Source organism: Solenopsis invicta, chromosome 2, assembly GCF_016802725.1.
Source record: "Solenopsis invicta isolate M01_SB chromosome 2, UNIL_Sinv_3.0, whole genome shotgun sequence".
NCBI lineage: Eukaryota > Metazoa > Arthropoda > Insecta > Hymenoptera > Formicidae > Solenopsis > Solenopsis invicta.
The window spans coordinates 10,538,871-10,562,500 of record NC_052665.1 but is presented as its reverse complement, the minus strand read 5'-3'; the positions used below and the strand labels follow the sequence as shown (position 1 = coordinate 10,562,500).

The 23,630-nt window shown below is 37.4% G+C and overlaps 5 protein-coding genes and 1 non-coding gene across 12 annotated transcripts in view; 4 read left to right on the top strand and 2 right to left on the bottom strand.

Annotated features, from left to right (window-relative positions):
- The window catches only part of LOC105193652 (atypical kinase COQ8B, mitochondrial), a 4,127-nt gene extending 2,624 nt beyond the window's left edge, over positions 1-1,503 (top strand). For all 4 annotated transcript variants that reach the window (XM_011158186.3, XM_039445892.1, XM_011158187.3 and 1 more), the window contains 4 exons: positions 1-73; positions 141-293; positions 1,012-1,112; positions 1,184-1,503. The exon at positions 1-73 is cut by the window's left edge and continues 130 nt beyond it. In XM_011158186.3, coding sequence (XP_011156488.1) covers positions 1-73; positions 141-293; positions 1,012-1,112; positions 1,184-1,358 — 502 coding nt within the window. In that variant the 3' untranslated portion in view covers positions 1,359-1,503. The remainder of the gene's footprint in view (positions 74-140; positions 294-1,011; positions 1,113-1,183) is intronic.
- Trnap-cgg lies at positions 655-731 on the top strand. The gene has a single exon. It is a non-coding gene; the product is annotated as a tRNA-Pro (tRNA).
- Positions 1,504-1,657: 154 nt separating the features above from the next.
- On the top strand, positions 1,658-2,961 carry LOC105193651 (mitotic spindle assembly checkpoint protein MAD2B). The gene is made up of 3 exons (XM_011158185.3): positions 1,658-1,863; positions 2,219-2,516; positions 2,585-2,961. The coding sequence occupies exons 1-3, from the start codon at positions 1,845-1,847 to the stop codon at positions 2,883-2,885; spliced, it is 618 nt and encodes a 205-aa protein (XP_011156487.1). The 5' UTR covers positions 1,658-1,844; the 3' UTR covers positions 2,886-2,961.
- LOC105193650 (ciliogenesis and planar polarity effector 2) lies at positions 2,909-4,119 on the bottom strand. 2 transcript variants are annotated; one of them, XM_011158183.3, is made up of 4 exons: positions 3,812-3,962; positions 3,478-3,743; positions 3,259-3,395; positions 2,909-3,181 (listed from the first exon to the last, which is right to left on the bottom strand). In XM_011158183.3, exons 1-4 carry the CDS (start codon positions 3,924-3,926, stop codon positions 2,974-2,976), a joined length of 726 nt encoding a protein of 241 aa, XP_011156485.1. In that variant the 5' UTR covers positions 3,927-3,962; the 3' UTR covers positions 2,909-2,973. The 2 variants fall into 2 exon arrangements, with proteins under 2 accessions (XP_011156485.1, XP_011156486.1); XM_011158184.3 differs by having other exon boundaries at positions 2,920-3,181; positions 3,830-4,119.
- A 328-nt stretch (positions 4,120-4,447) lies between these two features.
- Positions 4,448-11,370, top strand: LOC105193653 (heterogeneous nuclear ribonucleoprotein U). Of its 3 annotated transcripts, none has more exons than XM_011158189.3 (10): positions 4,448-4,894; positions 5,368-6,275; positions 6,383-6,575; positions 6,661-7,397; positions 7,478-7,606; positions 7,707-7,875; positions 7,995-8,222; positions 8,303-8,558; positions 8,664-8,943; positions 9,133-11,370. In XM_011158189.3, exons 1-10 carry the CDS (start codon positions 4,759-4,761, stop codon positions 9,202-9,204), a joined length of 3,108 nt encoding a protein of 1,035 aa, XP_011156491.1. In that variant the 5' UTR covers positions 4,448-4,758; the 3' UTR covers positions 9,205-11,370. The 3 variants fall into 3 exon arrangements, with proteins under 3 accessions (XP_011156491.1, XP_011156492.1, XP_025991343.1); XM_011158190.3 differs by having other exon boundaries at positions 8,664-8,995; XM_026135558.2 differs by having other exon boundaries at positions 8,664-9,000.
- Positions 11,371-11,539: 169 nt separating this feature from the next.
- Positions 11,540-23,578, bottom strand: LOC105193654. Its single transcript, XM_011158192.3, has 14 exons — positions 22,693-23,578; positions 22,215-22,597; positions 21,911-22,119; positions 21,693-21,812; positions 17,902-21,443; positions 17,383-17,715; positions 16,997-17,277; positions 16,407-16,909; positions 15,868-16,289; positions 15,309-15,635; positions 15,040-15,212; positions 14,747-14,913; positions 14,478-14,660; positions 11,540-14,403 (listed from the first exon to the last, which is right to left on the bottom strand). The coding sequence occupies exons 2-14, from the start codon at positions 22,384-22,386 to the stop codon at positions 14,260-14,262; spliced, it is 6,576 nt and encodes a 2,191-aa protein (XP_011156494.2). The 5' UTR covers positions 22,387-22,597; positions 22,693-23,578; the 3' UTR covers positions 11,540-14,259.
- Between the last annotated feature and the right edge of the window lie 52 nt (positions 23,579-23,630).

The following is a 23,630-nucleotide window of genomic DNA, read 5'->3' as shown; positions in this document are numbered from 1 at the left end:
ATTATTCGAATTTCGATATATGCAGACTGATCCGAATTGGTCCAACTTTTTTTACAATCTCGATACAAAACAGGTTTTTCATTTACTAATTATTTATTTCTAATTTAGTTGCGAGAGCATTTATAAATATATTTTTGCAGCTAATTTTATTAGATTTTGGGGCATGTAGGACTTATGAAAAAGCGTTTATGGATAAATATATAGAAGTAATTAATGCTGCCAGCGAAGGAAATCGTAATAAGGTCCTGCAATTATCTCAAGAGATGAAATTTCTTACGGGATATGAGTCTGAGGTATCTTATCTCTATTAAACAATTTCTAATATTTTTAAATGTTATTTCTATGTATACAGTTCTAATTGAGAATTATATTGTTTACTAACTAGAGAGATATTCGACCGATACATGTAACATACAATTTCAAATAAGAAGGCCTATTCGGTCATAGCTAGATCTTAGTGCTTTATCTGAGTCTGAGAAAGTATATAAAATCACACGTATATATAAAGCACTAAGATCTAGCTATGACCGAATAGGCCTTCTTATTTGAAATTGTATGTTACATGTATCGGTCGAATATCTCTCTAGTTTGAAATCACGCTGCCATCACATGCGTTCTAACTCATAGCCAGTTATTGCGAGAAATATCATCACAGCCTCAGTGGTTGAGTTGGCTAAGACACCCGTACCCGGAGATTCGGGAGGTCCCAGGTTCGAACCCTGGCTGAGGTGATATTTTTCGCAATAAATTCTTTACAGTTTTTTCAGGGGGGGGGGAGGGTTAATATAGATGCTAGTGAGCATCAAGTATTATTAAATTAATTTTAATTTAATAAAAGTGATATTACTAACTCTTATTTGATCATAACTGTGTTATATGACCGAAAGTAACGGCGCGCAGTTTGGTTGAGTCTGAGAAAGTATATAAAATCACACGTATATATAAAGCACTAAGATCTAGCTATGACCGAATAGGCCTTCTTATTTGAAATTGTATATTTTTTTACATTAGATTATGAAAAATGCTCATGTAGATGCAGTCATGATTCTTGGACAAGTGTTCGACAATAATCGTGAATATTACGATTTTGGCGGTCAAGATGTAACAAAACGGTATGTTTGACCTATCGGTGCATTCATCTCGTAATATATGTATAAGTATTTATAAATTGCGCGTGTTCCAGGATTCAAACCTTAGTGCCAACTATAATAAATCATAGATTATGCCCACCACCCGAGGAGATATATAGTTTGCACAGAAAATTGTCTGGAATATTTTTGCTGTGCGCTAAATTTGGAGTTAAAATCAAATGTCGCGACATATTCCGTGAGATTTATGCCAATTATAAATTGGGTTGATATCTACATATTGATATTGGTAAAATATATATTTTGATAAAATGCATAATTTATTTTGCGAAAATGTATATTTTCTAATAAAGGATACAGTCAAGTTAATGCTACAAACGTTTTGGAGCATCTTGATTGGTCGATTTGTAAAAAATCTTTGTTTCCGGTTGGTTAATTAAATGCTTCGAAATATTTGCGCCATTTTCGGTGTTTAACCGTAGCTAGAGTATAATATGCTGGTAGTTTTCTACTTTATCAACAGCGAATTTAGCGATATATAGTAGTATATATTTGTGAATACAGATGTCACTATTTGAGTATTATATAATGGCGGTTTACTACTTGTGCGAGTTGTGCGTGTGCAATGTGTGCATGTCAGTGCATGTGCTGCAGTGCTGCATGTGAAGCTGTGTGAAGCGATCAAGGCAGAAGTAGAGAATATACTTTTTTGTTTAAAAAACGCTGCATGACAATTATCTTCAATGTCATCATAAAATGTCTCAAGACAAGATAGGTACACTGTTTTTACAATCAACTTATTTTTGTATCACGTAACATCTGTAGCAGTTACAACGAATTCGGTCACGTGCATTACGCTAAATTTAAGGCATGCTAAAAGGCATTGCTATACATAAAGCTAACAAAGTTGAATGTAAAAACAAATAAATATTTTAAATGATTAAATACTTAGTCAATAATGATACCGTCATATTGTTTAACCGAATATACACGCATTATTTCATTATTAAGGTTAATTATATTATGCCATTGTATTTAAATATTTTATATAGCAGCCTTTATATGTGCATTAATCCAGTGGATGACTAAATATGTGCAGTTTCAGTGAGACAAATAAAATTTACTTGCAGTTGGTGTTGATATTCTCTTGGAATTTTTGGAAGTAGCGTTCAATCATATATTATTTTTTCGCAAAATTTATCCTAAGGAAATTTTTGTTAAGAAAAAGATTTATGGAGTTACAATATATATGTCGGAACATCCAGAATTGAATGAATATTTGTCAAATGTTCTGAATGCAATCAGGGAATTGATAAAAGAAGACGAAAACAGTATTAGAGCCATCAATCTCACCTTCTACAACGAGAATGGGTCGCCACTAGAAAAATTTGTCTTTGATATGATTAAACTGCAAGCAGAGCTTGTAGAGTACGTTGAACAATAATTAATGTATTATTTTATTTTAAATAATTTATTAATTTTATTTCTTTTTTAAGGAGAGATCCATATTATTTGAAAACAGAAGAAGCATTGAAGACAGTCTGTTTAAAATTATCTATGTGTGACACATATTTAAAACCCATCCCAGACAATTCAACCTTTTCGATTGAAATTCAAACATATGAAACTGCACATATTGTTTTGAGTGAAAATCCAAAATGTGAAGATTTTCCATGGATTATTAAAGATGATGCAGTAGAGATGATAGATAAGAATTTGTTACCATTGAAAGATATTAAAACAGATTGTTTAAACTTGCAACTATACGTGATTGAGGATACAGCAAATAAAAACTAAGGTTTAAATAACAATTTGTACGATTGATATTTCCTATTTTGTATTTTTATTTTTTTTTAATAAAAATAGAAAAATACATTTATAGTTGTCAAACTTGTCCCATCAGTTTTGATATAAATTCTTTATCTCTATTCCATAGGATGTTACAAATAGCATTTAATTGGTATGAGCAATCAAATATCTCGGATCTAACTGACAACTTGCTGGCATCAATCTTGATCACCTTAACTTTCCATTTTTCCTCAAATTCTTTAATCTGCACTTCATCTATTGTGGCATTCGACCAAGGTTTGAATCTACAAAAAAGATGGATCAAGATTATCCAAATTCTTTTCATTTTTGCAACACAATTATCGAGTAATAGTAATATTACTTTGTGCCTATCACCACGTTTGCTGGTTTTCCTTTTACACTGGTCATTGTATTCATCAAGTGTGGAACGTCATTAAAGCTTGATACATCGTCGCAAGAGAATACACAACATATTGCATCAACTTTATCTTTACATATCTAAAAAAAAAAAAAACATTGCATTTCTAATTGAATGTAATTATCAAAGGAGAAGAATTATACGCGTATTCTTTTCACATACTGGCAAAATGTGGCTGTATTTTTTTATACTGCTTTCCGAGGTGTCCCAAAATTGTAGTTTAAAGAGAACGACTTTATCCCAGATTTTTACAGGCCAGTAAACGTTTGTTTTTCTTATCCCGTTGGTTTCTGTATAATTGTTGGAGTTGAGGATTCCTGCGAGTCTCGCTACCACTGAACTCTTTCCCACGCCAGATCTACCTACCATGAAGATCTTGTAAGTGACCTCCTCGATAGAGGAAGGCAACGACGGTCTCTCTAGAATGCCTGAAATGTATACGTATAAAAAAAATGGTAAACTGGAAAGAAGATCAATGTACATTTTAATATTATACAATTAACACAAATAACACCATAAAATCTTCTCTTTTTAGAAGAATTCACATAGAAATGATGGACCAAAGATTCTCCTTCTGTCGAAGATAACCAATTCATGTTAATCGCATTCATGCTTCTTCAGTTTCACTACGTTTTACGTACGCTACTACGGAATGAAAAGCGGTAAAGTACGCGTACGAATAACAGAATGTACGATTTCGCGTAACTTGGTGCAGACATAGTTACTTTGTATTACAGAGTTTAAAAAAATGTCATCAATCGATCGATCATGTGATAAACATAAATAAACATCGGGCGTATTATCGACCGCATACGTGCGTAGTCTCGAGCATCGATCTTTCATGAAAACGATACTACATACAACGGCCAATTAGAAGTCTATGTTGAGTATCACGCGTAAAAAAAAAAGTGCTTCTCATTGGTTGACAGGAAGTAGCAATTTAAATTGATCGTGCATGTAACGCTCGTGCATGTAACGCTATTAAAGTATCATTATCGTAAATATTACGATGAATGATGCGACATTTTCTAATAACGACACAAATATTTAATGGAAGCATACAGATATACAAAGATATAATGAGATGGGTGTATGTACAACGAGTGACATACGCCCTTTTTTAAATCGACAGACGCCGCGCCAATGGTTAGACATCCCGCCTTGAAGTGAACCAATCGTCAGACGCGCCGCAGTTGATCGCGTATAAAACGGCATTCGCCATTGGCTGTACAGCCGGCGTCGGTTCGAAACGGTCGCGCCGCCAGCCAATAGCCACGGCGCGCGCTACGTAACCAACTGTTTGCGGCCATTCCGCCATATTGTGTATGCAGCGCGGGTCAGTGGCGCGTGTATATGGGTCTTTCGTCAACATTTTCTCCCTCGCGTCAAACGTAAGGTGTGCATGAATTTGCCTGTCCGATTAACGAGGCATATCGCGCGCGCATGATGGATCCGTCTAAATTGAAAGTGGTGGAGTTGCGAGCCGCGCTGAGCGAGCGCGGCCTCGACACCAAGGGCAACAAGCCAGTGCTCGTCGAGCGGCTACGCAAAGCTCTGGAGGAAGAGACTCAGGAGGAGTGTAAGTCCTACACCATCGAGTATCATCTTTCTCTTTCTCTCTCTTTCGCTCTCTGTCTCTCCCTCTCTGTCTCTCTTTCCCTCTCTCTCTCTCTCTCTCACACACACACACACACACACACACACACACACACACACACACACACACACACACACACACACTCCTATTTCGATTACTCCACCTATCTCTCTACCTATCATATTATCAAGTACTTTTCTAGTCATTCCTTCCACTATCCTGCTACATGAGCATGTCGTAATGCTGCATGTGTAGTTGACAATGAGATTGATTAATGTACTCCTTTATTTACATGTTTTCATGTTACCTATATGTCATGTTTTTTTCTTTTTATTTCTTGTGTCAATTTGTAAAATTTAATTTTTAGTTTTGGACACTTATTTGTGTCGATACGTAAAATAATCTGCAGTACATTCATCTCTAAAATGTTGCATTTTGCCATATTGTTTTTGCAGATGGTTCAGTTTTGCACGCAGAAAATATTGATGATACAGCTTTGAAAGAAACACAAGAGAGAATGATTGAAACTATGCGATTGTCACAATCACCGAGAACACCTAGTAGAGCATCTAGGAGTGCCCCGACGACGACTCCGACAAAAATTTCTACCAGAAATGCATCAAGAACATCTACAACTCCAAATTCTTCTAAGCAGTCTACTCCAAGCAAATCTCAATATGACGAAGAACAACTTGTAATGCAACAAGAGGAAATGTCAAAATTGTCCCCTGAAAAGTGTAGGGAAGAGCCAAAAGATGATGCATCTTGTGTTGTTCAGGATAAAATGTATTTGTCGGTATCTGAAAAATATGAGGAAGAAGAGGCAAAGCATGTTAATATTTTAGAAGGTAATAAGTATCGAGCGAATATTCTTCAAGTACCTGCGACAGAACCGTCTGAAAAACTTAGTACAATTGCACACGTAGATCAATTTTCTATAATTCAAGAAGATTGTGAAGCAAAAAGATCTAATATAGATGAAGATGGCAAAGTTCAACAGTTAATTGTGGAAACAAAAGCTACTACAAAATTGGAAGAAAAAACTGAGATTAAGGATGCAGATATTGGTAAAATACAAGATACTTTTGAGAGAAACATTCAAGATAAAGTTTCAATTGAGAAGGAAAATGTTAAACGTGCAGAGGATAAATATAACATTAAGGACAATATAGACATTCCGGAAGTTAAACAACCAACACATACGATGCCTGATCAGGTAGATAAAACGTGTGATACTGAATTAAAGCAGGAAGAAAAGATTATTCATGATGATTATACAGTGCAAGATAAAAAAATGGACATTTCAGTTAATATAAAAAATTTAGATGAAAAACTCGATAATACTGATATTTCACAAGATAAGGTATATAATCTACATGTTCAATTACATTTAAAGTACTCTTAATATGTGCCTCTTGTAAATTTTATTATATTTTTAATCACATATTTATTTTTATTTGCATGAAAAAGGATACAATAGCCGAAAATTATTTCTTGAAGCAAAAAGCCACATTAGATGCGGAAGAACCAAATCAAATGGAAAGCAATGACAGGAAAAGAAAAAGATCTCCTAGCCCAGGGGAAGTTCATCACCCATCTCCTGTGTTACCAAAAGCGGAGGATGAACCAGATCTTGATGAATCAGCTGTAATTTTATCATGGTGTAAGTTTTTAATTAAATCTTTAAAATGTCTCTGCCTACCTTTAACATATATGTAAAAATATTAAAATGATCTTTTTATTCTTAGATGATTCAGATTTGAATTTAGTTATTGATAAAAATGGATTTCTCTCTGCTACACCTATGCACAATGGTGATCTCTGTGATATGTGGGCTGGTGCAAGAGCATCTCATGGTGTCTTAAATGGAAAAGTCTATTACGAAGCTAAAATTACGCAACACTGTCCTACTGTCACAAAAGACGAAAAACACTTGCATATGCTTAGAATTGGTTGGTCAGTACCCTCTGCGTCTATGCAACTTGGTGAGGAAAAATTGAGTTATGCATATACGAGCGCTGGGCAGCAGGGTACTGACAGGAAGTTTACGGACTACGGTTTCCCATTTGGCAAGGACGACGTTGTGGGATGTTATCTTGACATGACGCCTGAAAATACTGTAGAACTGTTTTATACAGTAAATGGCGAGAATGTTGGATCTGCATTTAGTGTTTCCAAGGATGAGCTTGGCGATAGACCATTATTTCCGCATATTCTGAGTAAAAATTGTACGTTTGTCTGTAATTTTGGTCAAGAGGAGCCATGGTGCGAGCGAGTTCCAGGATATGTCTTAGTGGGTAACATTGAATCCGAGGACACAGTCGCAGGGCCGCGTAGACCAGATGGGAAGGCGGATTGCGAAGTGATAATGATGTGCGGTTTACCCGCGGCAGGAAAAACTACCTGGGCAATGAAGCATGCGTCTAATCATCCTGATAAATTATATAATATTTTAGCGCTCCACAACTTGATTGAGAAAACTGGAGTGTGTATTCATAATGTTATTAAGTTATAAAGTTTGATAATATAATATTTATTGCCAAAATGTAAATGTTTCTTTTCTAGGATATTGCTCTGTCAGATCAAGAGCAAAACACCTGTCAACGAGATATTATTATTGGTAGATGTACTCGCGCACTCGACCAACTAATCAATGTGGCAGGTGGCAGAAGACGTAACTATATATTAGATCAGGTATGCATGGCTGTGAAAAGTCAAATAACATAGATATGTTAATGATAAAATTGTGAAATCTAAATTTGTTATTTTTGAAACAATCTCTACATATGCATAGAAAAGCAACATATATTCTTCCGTACAAAGACGTAAAATGCGGAATTTCTGCGGATATCAGAGAAAAGCGATTATTGTTTTACCAACAAACGAGGAATATAATCAACGGTTGTCCACGCATAATGCAATCGAAGGAAAAGTTTCCGAGTCTAAACTTATGGAAATGAAAGGTAATTATACATTAATGTTGCATTTGCAGCATTAGGAAGTGGGCTACTTAATATGTCGGTGTTTAGTTTAGAATTGTTGGGATTATTCAAGTAACGATGTGCATAATTCGAATGTATAGCAAATTTCACTGCACCTTTGGCGGGGGAATCTTTCGATACAGTGGAGTGGATCGGTCTTGACGAGGAAGAAGGCAAGAAGCTCATTGAGAAATATAACAAGGAAGGTAAAGATGCTGGATTCAGTCAGCAATCGGCAGCAAAACGACCACGTCTTGACAAGACTGAGGGTAACAAAGAGACGCGTGATTCGCGGAACAATCGAGACACTCGAGATCGAAGAAATAATTGTGAGTATTATTTTTATTATTATTCACCGTATTATTTACCATAAAGTATCGTAATACTATATTGTATGCTTATGATTAAGATCAAGATAGAGGTCGCAATCCTTCTTGGCGCGGCGCCAATATGGGAGGTTGGAGAGGAGAAAGACCGCAAAGAGGTGGTTACATGAGGCACACTGGGGGCTATGGACCTCCCGTCCCATGGAGACTACGAGGACGAGGAGGACCTGCGATGGTACGAGGAGGAACAGACAGAAGAATGGGTGGAGTAGATAGGAGACCTGGAAATGACAGAAATCGATCTGTTGCGCCTAGGCAAGGTGGTTGGGGTTCCATGAGGTAATAGCGGTAATTTTCTACTATTACCTATTTCTAAGATTTAGTTCTTGACAACTTTATGGGCGATCGAATAAATGATTTTTAAAAAATGTGTTTTTATTTTAGTGGAAGTTATCAAGGATCACAGCAGTCCAGTTGGGGTCAACAGGACAATTGGTCAGGTAGCCAGACCCAAGGAAATTGGAATCAACAAAGTGGCTGGGGACAACAACAGTGGGGTGGCGGGTGGAAGGGATATGGCCAAGGCACATACGGTCAGGCGGGATACAATCAACATGGATACGGCAATGGTAATTGGAATAGCTGGAATCAACAGTATTACAACAACCAGTATTGGGGTCAGCAACAACAGAGTGGACAAACTACTGCAGCTGGCGGCCAAGCTGTAAGCAAACAATAATCCACCATCGTAAATGTTACGAGAACGGAAAATGAATGTAAGGTACAAACATATAGAACGTTGTTTTCATAAACTGAAAGTTTCAATTTTCAATTTAATTGCTGCATGGCCGGATTCGCTCATTTATGTAATAATCAAATGTGAATTTTCCATACGTATTCTTTGTGTTCGCAGGAGTTTACAAGCGACATGGTTGCAACGACATCTACCAATGCGGGAACAGGATATAGTTACTCGCAGGGATAATAGACTTACGTGAGAACGAGTATACCTGTTTTAAATCCTGCAACAGCAATCACCACGCAACAATCTCATTCACATAAGTAGAAAAAACAACTTGTACTACACACGTTATATACATCACGGTATATTTGTATGTTTGACAAATGTTTGAGTTTTTTTTGCAATATCATTCATAGAATGTTACATTGACATAACAGCAGACACAGACAACATTGCGTTTTCTTAGTCTTGATAAAGATTTGCACGATTTTTTCATCTTTGTGCGCAACGACGTTACAAGCATTATAAAATAATGCATTTCCTTACATTGAAACAAATGCTTGTGAGAGAATTTTGAAATATAATCGACGCTAAAAGAAATGAATTTTGATTCTTACCGGAGAAAGACAGGTCTAATAATATAAGTGCATTAACACAGTAATGTAACATTCGCGAGAAAGAATTTAACTTTTTATCGCATCTTTAAAAACTGTAAATGAGAAAGATAAAAGAAAGAGGAAGAGTACTACGTATGGGTACAAACCACATAAGTAGTATTAAAAGTCGGAAAGAAAAGATAGCAATCACCCTTAAAAATTTGTGTAAATATGTACAGAGATCTAAAGTAAAAAAATTACACAGAAAAATATCGATCTATTTATACATTGAATAGATGTAGCGAATTCACTTGGATGCATCAGTGCGCATTACAAGCTAGTGTGTGCAAATTGACGCATGATTTGACATCTCAATTGATGTATGCATAAACAGTTGAATTCCGGGTAAGGTTTCTGAAACCCCAGTGACGTAAATTACACATCTATCTATATTATTTGATATATTATTTGTTGTATTTTATCGCGATTGCTTGTGTTTTTCCCGATTGGCGTGTGACAAGCTTTAATTTGCATTAGTGAATTCGCTAATAGTGAAACTTAGCAGTGCCCTTCTAGAAAGAGAAAAAATACGCAAGAAAAAATATATATTGTATATCGTTTATCCCTATTCTTATCTTTCTACACCACCGATAATGTATAAAGAGAAAAATATTGTGGCGTAAATAAATTATTCTTGGACACACGTTTTATACATGCAGATTTTTCATTACACAACACGACACAGACAAGGTCTTGCTACGATAATTAATTTTGTTTATTGAACAGTTTCAAATATTTAAATATTAATACCTACCTGTGTTTTCTAGTTATATGGAATACTTTTTGATTGTATTGCACGAGAAAAAAGAGAGAGAGAGCGAGAGAACATGGCGTTTGCTACATATATGCGTTTAATTGGTCTCATCTGTTCTATATGGTACTCGATTCATAATGTATTTGTTACCCTACGTACTTCCTCTGCTAGTAGAACAATTTGATTTTATCACATCCTCGCTCGAGGATATGAAGAATGAACGTCTCATGATGTCTATCTCAACTGCACCTTATCAATGATATATTTTTATATATACATAATATATATTTATACATATACATAACATCCATTCTGAAAATATCGAGCGAACCAGTCGCTTGCGTTTATATACAGATTCACAATTAATGAATCAAAAATGGTACGATTTAATGATGCTAAATGTAACTTGCATTAGATATTTGTAACGTAAATCATCCTTTAATTATATTATTTGAAATAGTGAATAATTGAGAAAGATGTTACGCGAACAAGACGGATGATCCATTTCTTCTCGTGATTTTATTCATTCGTAGGAAAGATCCCTTTTTAGGTTCAGAGAATGATTGTCTCATTATAGCTCGTTTTTTTCTACGTACATATTGTACAGTGTGTGATGTTCCGAGCTAAAGTACTTCTGTGTGAAATCGAAAATAATATAAGTAATGTTTAAGTGTAATGATACGCAAAGTTAGATATAATTAAAAGATATTAGGGTAGATGAGAGAAAGAGGGAGGTGAGCTATTTTTTAAGATATAATCAGGAGCTCTATTTAACCTACACGTAGCATATGCTAGTACCTCTGTGTTACCACATAAGCGAAGAAGAATAAAAAAAAATGAGCCCCAATATGTTGTGGGCTACATTGTGTAATGACGATAATCACGCATAGTAATTTCTTTTCTATATGATGCAAAATAAAATTAATGCATAACCTGTAAACTTAATTGTTGACACAAAAATGTACAAACATATTCATAAAAATAAAAGGGTTCTATTTATTTTGGCTTTTATCTGTATTTTTATATCTATAGATAATGTGCAACTTTATGATCGTTTTAGCGATAATTTTGTATAGCGTAAGTTCATTAAAATTATTAAATTCGCAAGAGTAGTTTTGATTAAAAAAAAAAAGAACAGATTGAGATAAACAAAAATACATATGGTAGATTTGTGTAAGGAAACTTCATGTATATTTTTGTTCGTCAGATTACAATAGTCTGTACATGCACTACATGTTTGAAAGCTGTCGTCGCAACAAACTTTATTTTTTTAGGATTTCTTTTGATTATATCTAAATGTATTATAATAGTGTTAATTATATATATAAGCAAACTCAGGAGACAAGTTATTACACAGCTACTATTACGAATGAGCTGAAAAATGTCGCTAATGTATTGCATTAATATATGTATATATGACAATTCAAACGACGATTAATCATGATGTGCAGAAACAAAAATCGCTTAATATAAAATATAAATAATCATGCTTCTTCATTATAAAAAAAATAATTCAAAACGCAAGACGAAAGTTAGTCCTGGAAAAAAATGTGTGCCGATCTTTAATAGGAAAACATGATTCTTTTATTGCGATACATCATTGTACTTTTGTCGGCTTCGTTAAACTTTTCTAAAAGTATAAATGAATAAAATTATATCTAATCGCGTGAAAGGTCCTTTATCCGTACAATTACAAATTATATCTCTTCATATATTACGATATTGTACGAAATGTTTAATAACACAATTTATTTTAATATTTTTTAATATATAACATGATTTTAATAAAGATATTTGATTAAGAATCGTTATACACATGCCGTTATAATTGTTAATGTTATTATTAGTTATAATGGCATTATATATAGCTGACAAGAGACTTGTTCATCTACAATATAGATGAATGTTACTCTTACTATATATATATATGTATGTAAAATCTCAATGCGCGAGTAAATAGAAGCAAATAAAAAAAATATATATATAATGGTAAAACAATTTCGAATCATTAAGAATATCTTACAAAGCTTATATTTGTTAATGACATTAAAAACCATGTATATGATCGTAATTTTATATATATATATATATATATATATATATATATATATATAAATTGCAATGTACTCAATGATTCTTTTTTACCTCAACGTTGTTTTTGATATCAATATGATACAAATATAAATTGCATTTTACACGTTCTTAACGGATAAAATCTCGCAAAAATAATCGAGTAAATTGATGCAACTATATGTCATGGAAAATGCATGGCTATGGCATTCCATTCGGTGTCCTTATGATTCAATCGTTAAAATCAATCTAGAATTGGATTAGCATTATTTTAAAGTCTTTTCAAAAATTCCTCACACTCTGTGCATCTCTTTCACGATACACTAGCTTACATAGAAGGCCAGCTTCAGGTTTTATTTTTATTTTTGAATTACACAATATAATAAATATTTCATATTAAGTAGTTCACTTTCTGCTGATACTCCAAATATGAAGTTGTAAAAGAAAACTATTTTTATTCTGACGAAATAAATATATCTTGTATTAATTTCGTGTTGAATGCGTAGAACAATGTGTTAATAATATTCCTTTTAATAATACTTTCGTCTTACGTTGAAACAAACATAAACATACTAGAAATTTCTATAAATATAATAGACACTAGTTTAGTATGAGAAAAAGGAAAGAGTAAGATTTATATGTATCGAACATATTTATCATATGTATCTACCATACTGTGTAATGCAATAATAAATATAGAGTTCTGAGTACACATATGTACAATTTTGGAATCACTGCGACCCATCCGATCGCGTTCGACTATTCAATATCTCAATAAATTAAATACATTAGTAAAGATTCTTTTATAAAGTGAAGAAAGTATGTTACACGTGATTCAAATATAATATCGAGAGATTATGAAAAATATAATATTACTTCTGTGCAATATAAAGTATTAGATACACACGCTTGTGTTTACATTCCCATGTAATTGATTCTTCCCATTCGCACTGACATAACTTTACTCTTTTGATAAAACGTATAATTTGTACATTTAGCTGTATTAACTATATGAAAAAGAATGTACAAAACATTTTCTATACAAGTTCACGATTCGCAATTATATTAATGCAATGAGCCAACTCTCGGGAGAATCGATTACATATACATAAATATCCGTCAAATGCGCTTATAACGATGTTAGAATGCTATTATATTATTCTATTTTTATTGTTCATTGGATGTAAAACAAAGATAGAATGACGCAAACAGCGCATTGTTATAAGCGCGAATACGGACTTTAAGTTTTATATAACTTTGATTACTTTTCTTCCATTAAATTTTTAATCATAATAAACCAAATTTAATCAGCTTTTAAGTATCTGTTAATTGCTGGCGACATGATTCTTGATATTATCATAAAACAACGGTACTTATTTTATTGTTGGAAATTAAAAAGTTTAAAGTAAATAAAAAAAATGCACGTTAGGATCTAATTGTCTGACAAGATATTTATAAAAAAAGAACAAAAAAAATGTAAAAAAATATCGATTGACAATTTTGTTTATGTGTTAAATATTACATCGACTACTATGTATATGTATATGTATATGTATATGTATATTTATATTTATATATTACATCAATGGACGGGTTGTACGAAGAGGAGAAACTTCTCTCTCACACTTTTCTTGTTGAGAGGGCGAAGAGAGGGAAAGGGGAAAGATAGATTTACAATTATCTTGATTCTTAGCAGAAGCAAGTTTAGAACGATCTGAATCAACTACTATCTATTACTTGACTAAAATTGAAGTTAATAGTAATTCTAGATTAGCCTATATATACAATACGATATTATCGTTGTGATACTACCCACTGTCACGGATTAAGTCCGCCAGGTCTTTTCCGATTTCGCCTGTTCCTTTCTAGAAGAAATGACAGATCTAACGGATCTTTCTTATTCGGCATTCTCTGTAGTAGATTCAATAGAATGCTGTTCAATTTTTTTCTCTGTTCCTCCCGCTGTAAATAGCATTATGCATGTTAAATATTACAAACACAAATAAGGACTCATAAACGTTCTTTGAAATAATTACTTGAGCGTACGACGTCGCAGGCGATGCGATCGTTAAGATCTCACCAGACTTCCGTCTGGTCTTACCACATTTGTTATGTGTCTTTACATTATCATTGGATTCCAACTTTTGATTCCCTTCCGTTTCCTGATTGCTATTTTTCTTCTTGTCTTTAGATATCTTGATTCCATCGAGACTATGAGGCTAGAAATAAAATTAAATATTATTCAATATATTTAACATATATACTAATATATGATTGAGTTTGATAGAACAATAATTGCTCTTACCAAATAGGTGCGATAATGTTTTATGCGTTGTGGGAAGGTTTCAAATGCGTAAGGTTTCGTGCATACAGTGTGTCTAGCTCTAGCCACTCTCGTAAAAAGTCGTGCCGCGCGATCAACACGATATTCGCATACGTAAGTATGTTCAGGAGTAGAGCCAACGGGACGTCCTTGATTCGAAAGCACATACAAATATTAGTTTCCGTTATAAACGGATTAATTATAGTTTACAATGATAGGAACAAACAAAACGCTAATTTACATACGTACGCACGCACACATATATATACACATACCTTTACAGAAAGTATGAGGATCCAATACCCAACATCGCTCGGCCACGAGATCGCAAGGGACAGCTTCATATAATGGAGCGCATACAACTTCGTTTACATAGAACTTTCGCGTTGGCTCATGATATGTTTCGTGAGGCCTGAGATAATGATGTCCAAACACAAACCTCTCGCCTCTATTAAATAAAGAATTTCATTTTAATCTGTTTTTCGGTAGACATTTTCAATAGATATGGCCTCATTGTTTTACATAATATAAAACAATCTCTTACTCGTTATTCTTCCACAGACGTTCGATTCTGAAAATATCCATTTGCTCATAATCAGGCTTCTGGATAGTTTTATACGTGTGTTTGTCAGGCGTGTCCCTTAAAACGTATACCGTGTCACCTTGCCGAAGTTGTAGATCGCCTCGCATCAGCGTCACATAATGTTTCTTGCCTTCTTCCTCCTCCTCACCTTCTAGTGGAATTTCCAAATCAACCTCACGAGGTTGACATCTTTCACATAGATAAGATTCGACACTCGTGTCTGCTTTAACACAGTCACAATGTTGCCAAACGAGACAGCGTTCACATTGGATCATTAAACCTTCATCTCTGTACAAATTATCAATACAGATATTTGAAGAAAAGATATAAGTATACTGACGTATGCGCGTACACAACGAAAGAAAGGAAAAAAAAATTAGCTTTTTTAAAAAGTTAAAACATATCCAAGTTAATTCCTACAAAGATTCCGTATACAGTTACATTCTGCTTTTGTGATTACTATTATATACATATATTGTATGTATAAGATCGATAATCTTGATGTAAATAATTAATTTACCTGTGTAGTCCACAAATGCATCTGATCACATCCTCTTCTCCAGCCGTGGATCCACGAGGTGGTAAAAAACCTTGAGACGGCGGAGTGCCTGTCGCCTCCGTTATAGCATCCACAAAATCAGGTTTACTTCCCAAGTACAATTTTCGTAGTCTCGCCGCAGCGATTCCTATCTCGGACGTTCTACCAAAGAATCTCACATTGTTGTCGAAAAGTCTTATCATATCCTGATCAAAATGTTCCGCAGTCTTGTAATGACCAGTACCAATACACTGATCTATCGTAATCATATCGATGGGTTCTACAATCTTCTCATAGTAATCGGATAATTTCCTTTTAGGAGGCAAAGTCATGAAAGGAATACACAACAGCTGACCGTTTTCATCATTTGCCGTTGTAACAATTGTATACAAATCCTTTAATACCTGTAAGAAACAAATGATTAATAACGGATCGACAATGTAACAGTGGAAATATTTTTTGTTAACATCATTTTTTACACAATCCTTTCCACATTTCCAATAAATGAAGCGTTTACTGACCTTGGCTAGTTTTGCAGTCTTATGTACCTGTGGGTCGTCCTGCGCTTGTGCGAGTCTACGCGTTCGTACAGTACGTGCGTTGGTGTTTGTCAGTGCAGTCAATTGAGAGAAAAATGCATCAGATTGCGCTTTCGAATCTCCCGAATTCTTTTCCTTCGCTACGCTTGCGTTACCGGATTTCGTTTTTCCGTTCTGTACTTGAATTTGCTGTACCGACGCCGATTTCAGTCGTCGCACTTTTTCCAAATTTCTCAATAAGAAACAGTGATGTTCACGTGCAAAACAACGCTGCTGATAAGACATCGGTTTCAATTGCGGCGTGTTGTGCGTTAAGGTCGGATCTCCTACTTTGCGAGACTTGCAAATGTTCTTGGAGTTGACCGATTGTACCGCGTTCGATTTACGAATGTTTTTCCGTGGTCTGCCCACCGATCTTCTTTCGATAGGCTCCATTTGCGATGGCAAAGAGGGGATGCTTCGAGCTACCCTCTGACTCTTCCCACCTGTCGTACATAGAATTTATAATTGAAATACCTGAGACGTGTGGGGATTCCTCGATGAGGATTTCACGCAATTCACTTAAAATTTACCTATAACCCCTCTACAGACATTACTACCACATCTACATTGTTGTCCTTCCGATGGATTGAAAAGTGCAAAGTTGTAATCGTACGTTAATTCTTCTCCCGGCTTAATGTCTCTCGACGCGAATAGCGCCATACGTGGTAGCCCGAGAACGCTCCATTTTTGCATCTCGCAATTAGGCTCACACGAATGATTCACAAATCTCCCGTCACCTCCCATGCGATGACCATCGATTACTAGGCCACCATCCAGATGTAAACAGTAGTGATGCGTATCGTTGGCGTATCTATCATTTTATTATACGCGTTTACATATTTGTTTTTGTAAGTTTTATAACATGAAAAGATGAAAGAAAATATTTCATACTAGGTGTAGACGAAACGAATCATACCTGGTCGCCATTCTCGACTTGAACTCCCTTTCTGACACGACTTCACCCACGTACTCGAGAATAAAATCCCCGGATTTGATAGCTTGTTGCGTTCTTACCCCCCATCCTTTGTCCTCCGTCATGAATCTTTGTAATCCTGGCGACCACTCGTGCTTTTGAATCTTTTGATTTTCGCATTTGTCACTACAGGGACACAGTTGTGGCGAGCATTCGCTGAATACCATGCGATTGATACAATCGTCACCACAGCCGCTTTCTGGTTTGCACTCACATGCTTGTGCTTCGTAGAGAGTGGTTGGTTTAACGTCATAATAAATGTTTGTTCGAATTTTTCTGTAAAGAAAAAAAGAAGAAAGCAAAGTTTTACCACATATTTAAGCGAAATTTAATTTTTATGTTTAAATAATTATTATTCATAACGTTACACGTAAACATGTTTGAGGAGATATGTAAAAACTTGTAGCACAATGTGTAAAACTTGTAATGATCGTTTCAGCTAAAATCAAAGAGAACATTTACTTGTAATTCCACGATGGCACCAAATCTCGTCCAGGTAATCTTGATTGAGCGTGCAGCCACAATAAATCGTACTGCAGTTGAAACGGCGTTTTCCTTTGTCGCAAGAGTTTTCCAGTTGGTATAATATTTGGTAATTGTTCCGCAGTATAATGTTCGTCTGAATTGGTGCAAACAATAATTTTTCGTTTGGCGTCAACACCAGCGAGCTTTTTAGATTCGAGATCTCTTTTGTACTCGGAGAATATGGCGCTGGCTTGCAAATATCGCTTCTTCCATCTCGACTGTTTTTTTCGATTATGAACGGGACCCGAGGGTTTCCTGCTGACCTCTTGATCCTCGCTGGCCACGTCGCTGCTGGGCGGCGCTTCGCTCTCCGTATCATAGCCCGCGCTCCTCAATCTCTTTGCGCTTCTCCCATACAGATTGGAAGGACTGGTCGAGCCTCTTCTTCTTTTGTGATTATTGTTAAAACAACCGGATAATTCCATCTTGACATTTGCAACCTGAGCGTTGGCGCGTTCCAATTTCCTCAGGTTCTCCTCATTTAGCTCCGCGATACGTTGGCTCTGATTGTAACGTTCGAGAGATTCCTCCAGCGACGCATTCTCGTCGTAGATTCGACAGTCTGGTATTTTCTCATACTTGATTGGACTTGGATATAGCTTCTCGGACAGTACGCTGCTGTCGGATTCCACGAGATCTTTGCGAACTCGCAGCTGACCGGGACAGGGGTCGATTACCTCATCGGAATTACCACTTCGACTTCCAGTCTCTTGCATCGTATTAGAGTTGTCGAAATTCTTTGTGTCATTTTTAGCATGACTCGTACTATCGTTGTTGTCCATAACGTCCTTGTTTTGAGCTTTACTTTCCAATAAGGACGCTTTGTTGTCTTCCGCTTCTTCGACCGTGTCCTGATCCTTACGCACCTCGTTAGAGCTAACCAGTACCGTTGATTTGGCTACTTTGGAAGAATCTACAAGGTGCTGCTGCTTTTTCTTCTTTTTCTTCAAAGTAGGAAAGCCCGTGCGATTGATGGCTTTCCGTCTTCGTATTTTCTTCTTCGTGATTACTATCGCCGCGGTATTGTTCACAAGATTTGGCACGTTCGAATTACCGATCTGCTCCAGCTTGCTCTCGATCGCAGCTTCACCGTCGTCGAACACACGCGTTTCCGAGTCGACTTTTATATTCTTTTCTGTACGAACGTGTTCAATACTCATTTTGTCATTCGATTGCGCTTTATCGGCCTTAGTCGACTTGTCCGACACGATTGTCTTTTCCGATTTAGCAGATTTCTCCGTGGGGATCTTGGCACTCTTATCCGTGAATTTCTCCTTGTCATTCTTGTCGAGAAAGCTGTGACTTTCGGATGACAATTTTGTGACGGTGACGCGAAGATCCCTTACAATCTTTTTCTTCCGGCGTGGTTGAATCTCTACTTGATTAGTGGATTTATCTTCATCGTTACCCTGTTTCTCGGACGTCACGGTCTCGGCATCTCTCGGCCTTTTTTTCGGTGTCATCGGCATGGCCTCCTCGTCGTGAATAGGGGATGTCGAGCTGCCGCCACCATATCTCGTAATGGTAGCCTCGATCGCTTCCTCTATGTGGCTTTCCGTAGAATTGGACTCGTTCGCATTTGCATCTGTGCAACTCGAGCTTTGCGAACTGTGCGGACTCGACACGTGATAGTGGCGTTTCTTCAACGGTAATCGCTGTTCGTTCGGATTGGAACTCGTGCTGGTGTTGGCGCTGCTCTTTGAGTCAGTGCCCGTCAGTACTTTTTCCTTTTTCAAGCGCCGCTTCAGTTTCTGATCGTCATTCGTACCGATATCGCCGCCCTTTCTCTTTTTCGTGAGTTTCTTTACACGGAAGATTTGCGGTAACTCGGAATGATTAACGCTACTGTTGTTTTTACCCAGACTGCACAACCTCGTAAATTCCTCGTTCAATTTCTCGAGTTCCTGAATGATGCATGGATCGATGCGAATGGGATTCTTTGGCGGCGCGAGCAGTCTCCGACGATGTTTGTGATGATGATGATGATGATGATGATGATGATGATGATGATAATGATGGCGATGATGATGTTGTTGTTGTTGTTGTTGTTGTTTGTGACAATGATTGTGCTGAGTCGGCTGCGTCGTCTTGTCGGCGCACTTGTTGGAAGCCCGCTCCGTATTTTCTGCCTTTAATATGTCACCGACCGGCAACGATATCAATGTCTGTACACCCACGCCGTTAGTCTCAAAACTCGCCGCGATAGTTTTCTTGTTGCATTTATTCTCCTTGAGAACACGCCTAGTGGCCGGAGGCGCTACTTTCCTCGTTAGCTTTTTCGATACGACTCCGGCCGCGTTACTCCTGTTCTCCTTTGAACCAGTTCTCTTACTGGTGGTGCTTAATAACTTTTGGCTGTTGGTAACCTGATGTTCGCAGGCCATTTGTTTCTGTCGTGTCAACGGTACCGTCGTCTTACTAGACACGCATGTTTTATCCTGCCTGACTTTTCGACAGCTTCTGCCATCGCACTGTGGCACAAGTTTGCTCGCGGTCGATCTGCTTAGGCACTTTACTCGCATCGGGGAACTCGTTCCCGGAGTCTTCTTGACCATCGTCTTCTCCTGCGAAGATTTCATCGAATTGGCATAACGCTTCTTTCGATACGTCGTCGTTTTACCCTTTATTCTTTTATTCACAAGAGATGCGTCCTCTTTTAAGTCTCTCGACGCAATGAACTTTGGGTTACCTCGTTTCTTAATCGAAGATGCGTCCTCCTTCGTACTTTTTACAGTCGATTCCTTTGCACCTTCCTTCTTTTCCGTTAATCGAGAATTGGGATTCTTTAGATTTTTCAAAGACTCGTTTCTCTCTTTCTCCGCCTTCTCGATCTTTTGGATCTTCTCGACGATTTCCGGCTTTAAACGCGGCCTGCCGGGTCCGCGTGGTTGCGTGGACACTGTTTTCGCTGGTCTACCGGGTTTCCTTTTCGGAGGATACAAAACTCGATCGACGTTTACCGCCGGTCTAGTAGAGATCGGCGGTTGGTTCGGAGATTGGATTGGCGCAGCAGGACTGACGGGACTGATCGCCAAGTGTAGCGGACTATTGTCTACCGATTGAATGCCAGAGTCGGGCGACACGTTTGACACGCAAGGATACTCGTTGTCATTGTTTAACTTTTTGCCGCATTTGCTGCGCCTCTTACGTGGCTCCGATAGCATAGCAGTCTTTTCGACAAACTGCTGCAACAAGGTGGAGCTGTACACAGGTACGGGATTCTGATCGCCGTTTTCGCTCGTGTCCGAGTCCGCACCGAGCGACATGCGCTCAATCGCCTTAGATACCAGTCGACCACTCTCCGAATCCTCGAATCCGTCAAACGGCGCGTCCTCTTGTTCTTGAGGGGTTAAGATGGTCGTTAAATCTTCCTGATTGATTTCTTGTAGCGGCGCGTGATGATGTTGATGCTGCTGCGCTTGTTGCGACGCCACATGGCCCACAGATGAGTCCGAATCTTCGCTACTACATTCTGAGGACTGCATTGAGTAATGTATAATTATTATTAATTATTATTACATAATAAATAATAATATATTTCGATGTAAAACAGAATTAAATTTGAATAAAAATCAAGACTAATTTTCTCTATTGATTTCATTCTCGCGAATTTGCAATTGTTTAATTAATCTTACGTACTTTCTCATAAATTTTTAAAATTCCATCAATTTAACATGAGGAGGTGTCACGGTGTCTCGCATCGAGTGTACGCACGGCATTATAATTACCTTATTTCCATGATTGGTCTTGGGCTTTTTTGTAACAGTTTTCTTACTTTTTTCGCACTTAACTTTCTCAGAGTCTTCCTTTTTTGGACCCTTCATGGTGATTTTTAACTTTAATGCACCCTGCAATGCACAACAAGATTTCTTTTTACAAAGAAAGTCGCAATAACGGAGACAAAAAAGAACTGATTTGTATTATAACACGTTATCTTTCAACATACTTGTTCAAAATTAGTTTCTTGAATAGAAAATGTTTGTTCACTATGTTCAGACGAACAGTCCGAATTAGAGCCACTATCCTCTTCTTCGTCACCGCTACTTTCGTCGTCTGACTCTGAATTAGAATCCGAATAAGAGCAACTGCCTTCGCTTCCACCAGAGCTTTCGTCGTCGGAATCGGAGTCTTCTTCGGAATCGACCGAGTCTGTTCCTGTAAAGAAAAACAAAAAAAAAATATATATATATAGTTTCAAGAGCAGTTTAAAATGTGTAATGTACGAGTGGCAACTGAAATATCACAGATACCATTAGGTTCAGTAGCAGGATCCCAACTACCGCCACCTTTTATGGCATCCATATCAACGGTCGAAGGGAGCTCTTTCTCTTGCTCCCCATCATTTTCTTCCCAATTCCAATTCTGTAATTGTAAGTCGGAAGGATGGTGAATAACGGCGTTCCATCCTGCATCACCAGACATTTTTCAGCTTATCTGACATCCAGCTGAATCGAGTAGAATACCATTCCTTAAACTTGTGTGCACTCATCAAGCTTCTTTGCAATAACAAAAAGCATATCTTCAAATCTGAGTCGATAAAATATTCACTTGTGAACAATAGTCACGACCATTCTCATCACAAAGTATATGCAAGTTTTACTTGCGTTTAAACCACTAGCACACAGGTGTGACACTGAAAAGATCAAGATATTATTGTTAATTGATAATATGTGTAAAAGAATGTTTATATTAAGTTTGAAATATAGAATTATTTCTGGTGATTTTTACCTTTTATTTGCGATTGCTATAAAGAGTAATAAAAATGGCTAGGAATAATTCTTTGCTATAGAATGTTATTAAGGGATTTTGTTTTTATGTAACTCAAACTTTACGTCAAGTTGATTCGAAATGCATAATTTTGCAACTCGATGAAAATTGAAAACAGGAGAGAAAAAGGTTCGAGTCCCCCTTAAGACTAGCAACGATCAAGCACGATGAAATCACGTCATTAATCGTCGAGCGCCTCAAGATTTTGTGGCCATTTCTAATGACGCATCTCTCATTCGTAAACAAGAGATACGTAACACTCGCGTGAAATCGGAGCACGGGCGGCACGGTACGGTACGGCACGGCGCGGTGTGCGACACGACGCGGCTGTATCGGTTTCGGTCGCCGATCGATCGCGTCGCGATCTCGTCGCTGCCTCGGTCGACGGAGGTAAAGGTAAAAGATATCGTTGCACGATCGGCGACACAACGCGACAGCTGTTTCTCGTAGCGCGACAGAGTACGGGGGCCAGGCCAGGTGTGTGCGTGTGTGTGTGTGCGCGCGCGCGCGCGTGTGTGTGTGTGTGTGTATATGTATGGCAGCGGTCTCGAAAGGATTTGGCGCGAAACGTCAGCCTGCTGCGTCAGCCAGCAGACACACAGGGCGACGATGTCGCGCGCGCGCGGGGTGCCGCGACGACTGGCTGTAGAAGGAGCGGAAACGACGTCGAGATGGACTACGAAAAAGCCGTCTAGGCAGCGATTCGTCGACAGCGATACACCTTGCGCCGAATCTGCGTCAGGTGTGTTACAGTGTGTTAGTCTCCGATGTTTACGTCCCAACAGCGCGATCACAAAATGGCGTTTCTCGGCGACATTCTAGCGTGCGTGCAGCACCGATTTCGTCGTCCGCCGCTGCTGCTGCTGCTGCTGCTGCTGCCGCTGCTGCTGCTGCTGCCG

Bases quoted from the DNA above. Each gene is read 5' to 3' on its own strand.
- LOC105193651 (XM_011158185.3), top strand. The intron at 2,517-2,584 runs GTACGTTGAACA...TTCTTTTTTAAG, and splicing joins CTGCAAGCAGAGCTTGTAGA to GAGAGATCCATATTATTTGA.
- LOC105193650 (XM_011158183.3), bottom strand. From the start codon at position 3,926: ATGAATGCGATTAACATGAATTGGTTATCTTCGACAGAAGGAGAATCT. The intron at 3,396-3,477 runs GTATGTGAAAAG...TTTTTTTTTTAG, and splicing joins AATACAGCCACATTTTGCCA to ATATGTAAAGATAAAGTTGA. The intron at 3,182-3,258 runs GTAATATTACTA...TCTTTTTTGTAG, and splicing joins AACGTGGTGATAGGCACAAA to ATTCAAACCTTGGTCGAATG.
- LOC105193653 (XM_011158189.3), top strand. From the start codon at position 4,759: ATGATGGATCCGTCTAAATTGAAAGTGGTGGAGTTGCGAGCCGCGCTG. The intron at 8,559-8,663 runs GTAATAGCGGTA...TTTTTATTTTAG, and splicing joins GGTGGTTGGGGTTCCATGAG to TGGAAGTTATCAAGGATCAC. The intron at 8,944-9,132 runs GTAAGCAAACAA...TTGTGTTCGCAG, and splicing joins CTGCAGCTGGCGGCCAAGCT to GAGTTTACAAGCGACATGGT.
- LOC105193654 (XM_011158192.3), bottom strand. From the start codon at position 22,386: ATGTCTGGTGATGCAGGATGGAACGCCGTTATTCACCATCCTTCCGAC. The intron at 14,661-14,746 runs GTAAGAGCAATT...TTTTATTTCTAG, and splicing joins AACATTATCGCACCTATTTG to CCTCATAGTCTCGATGGAAT. The intron at 14,404-14,477 runs GTAATTATTTCA...TGCTATTTACAG, and splicing joins CTGCGACGTCGTACGCTCAA to CGGGAGGAACAGAGAAAAAA.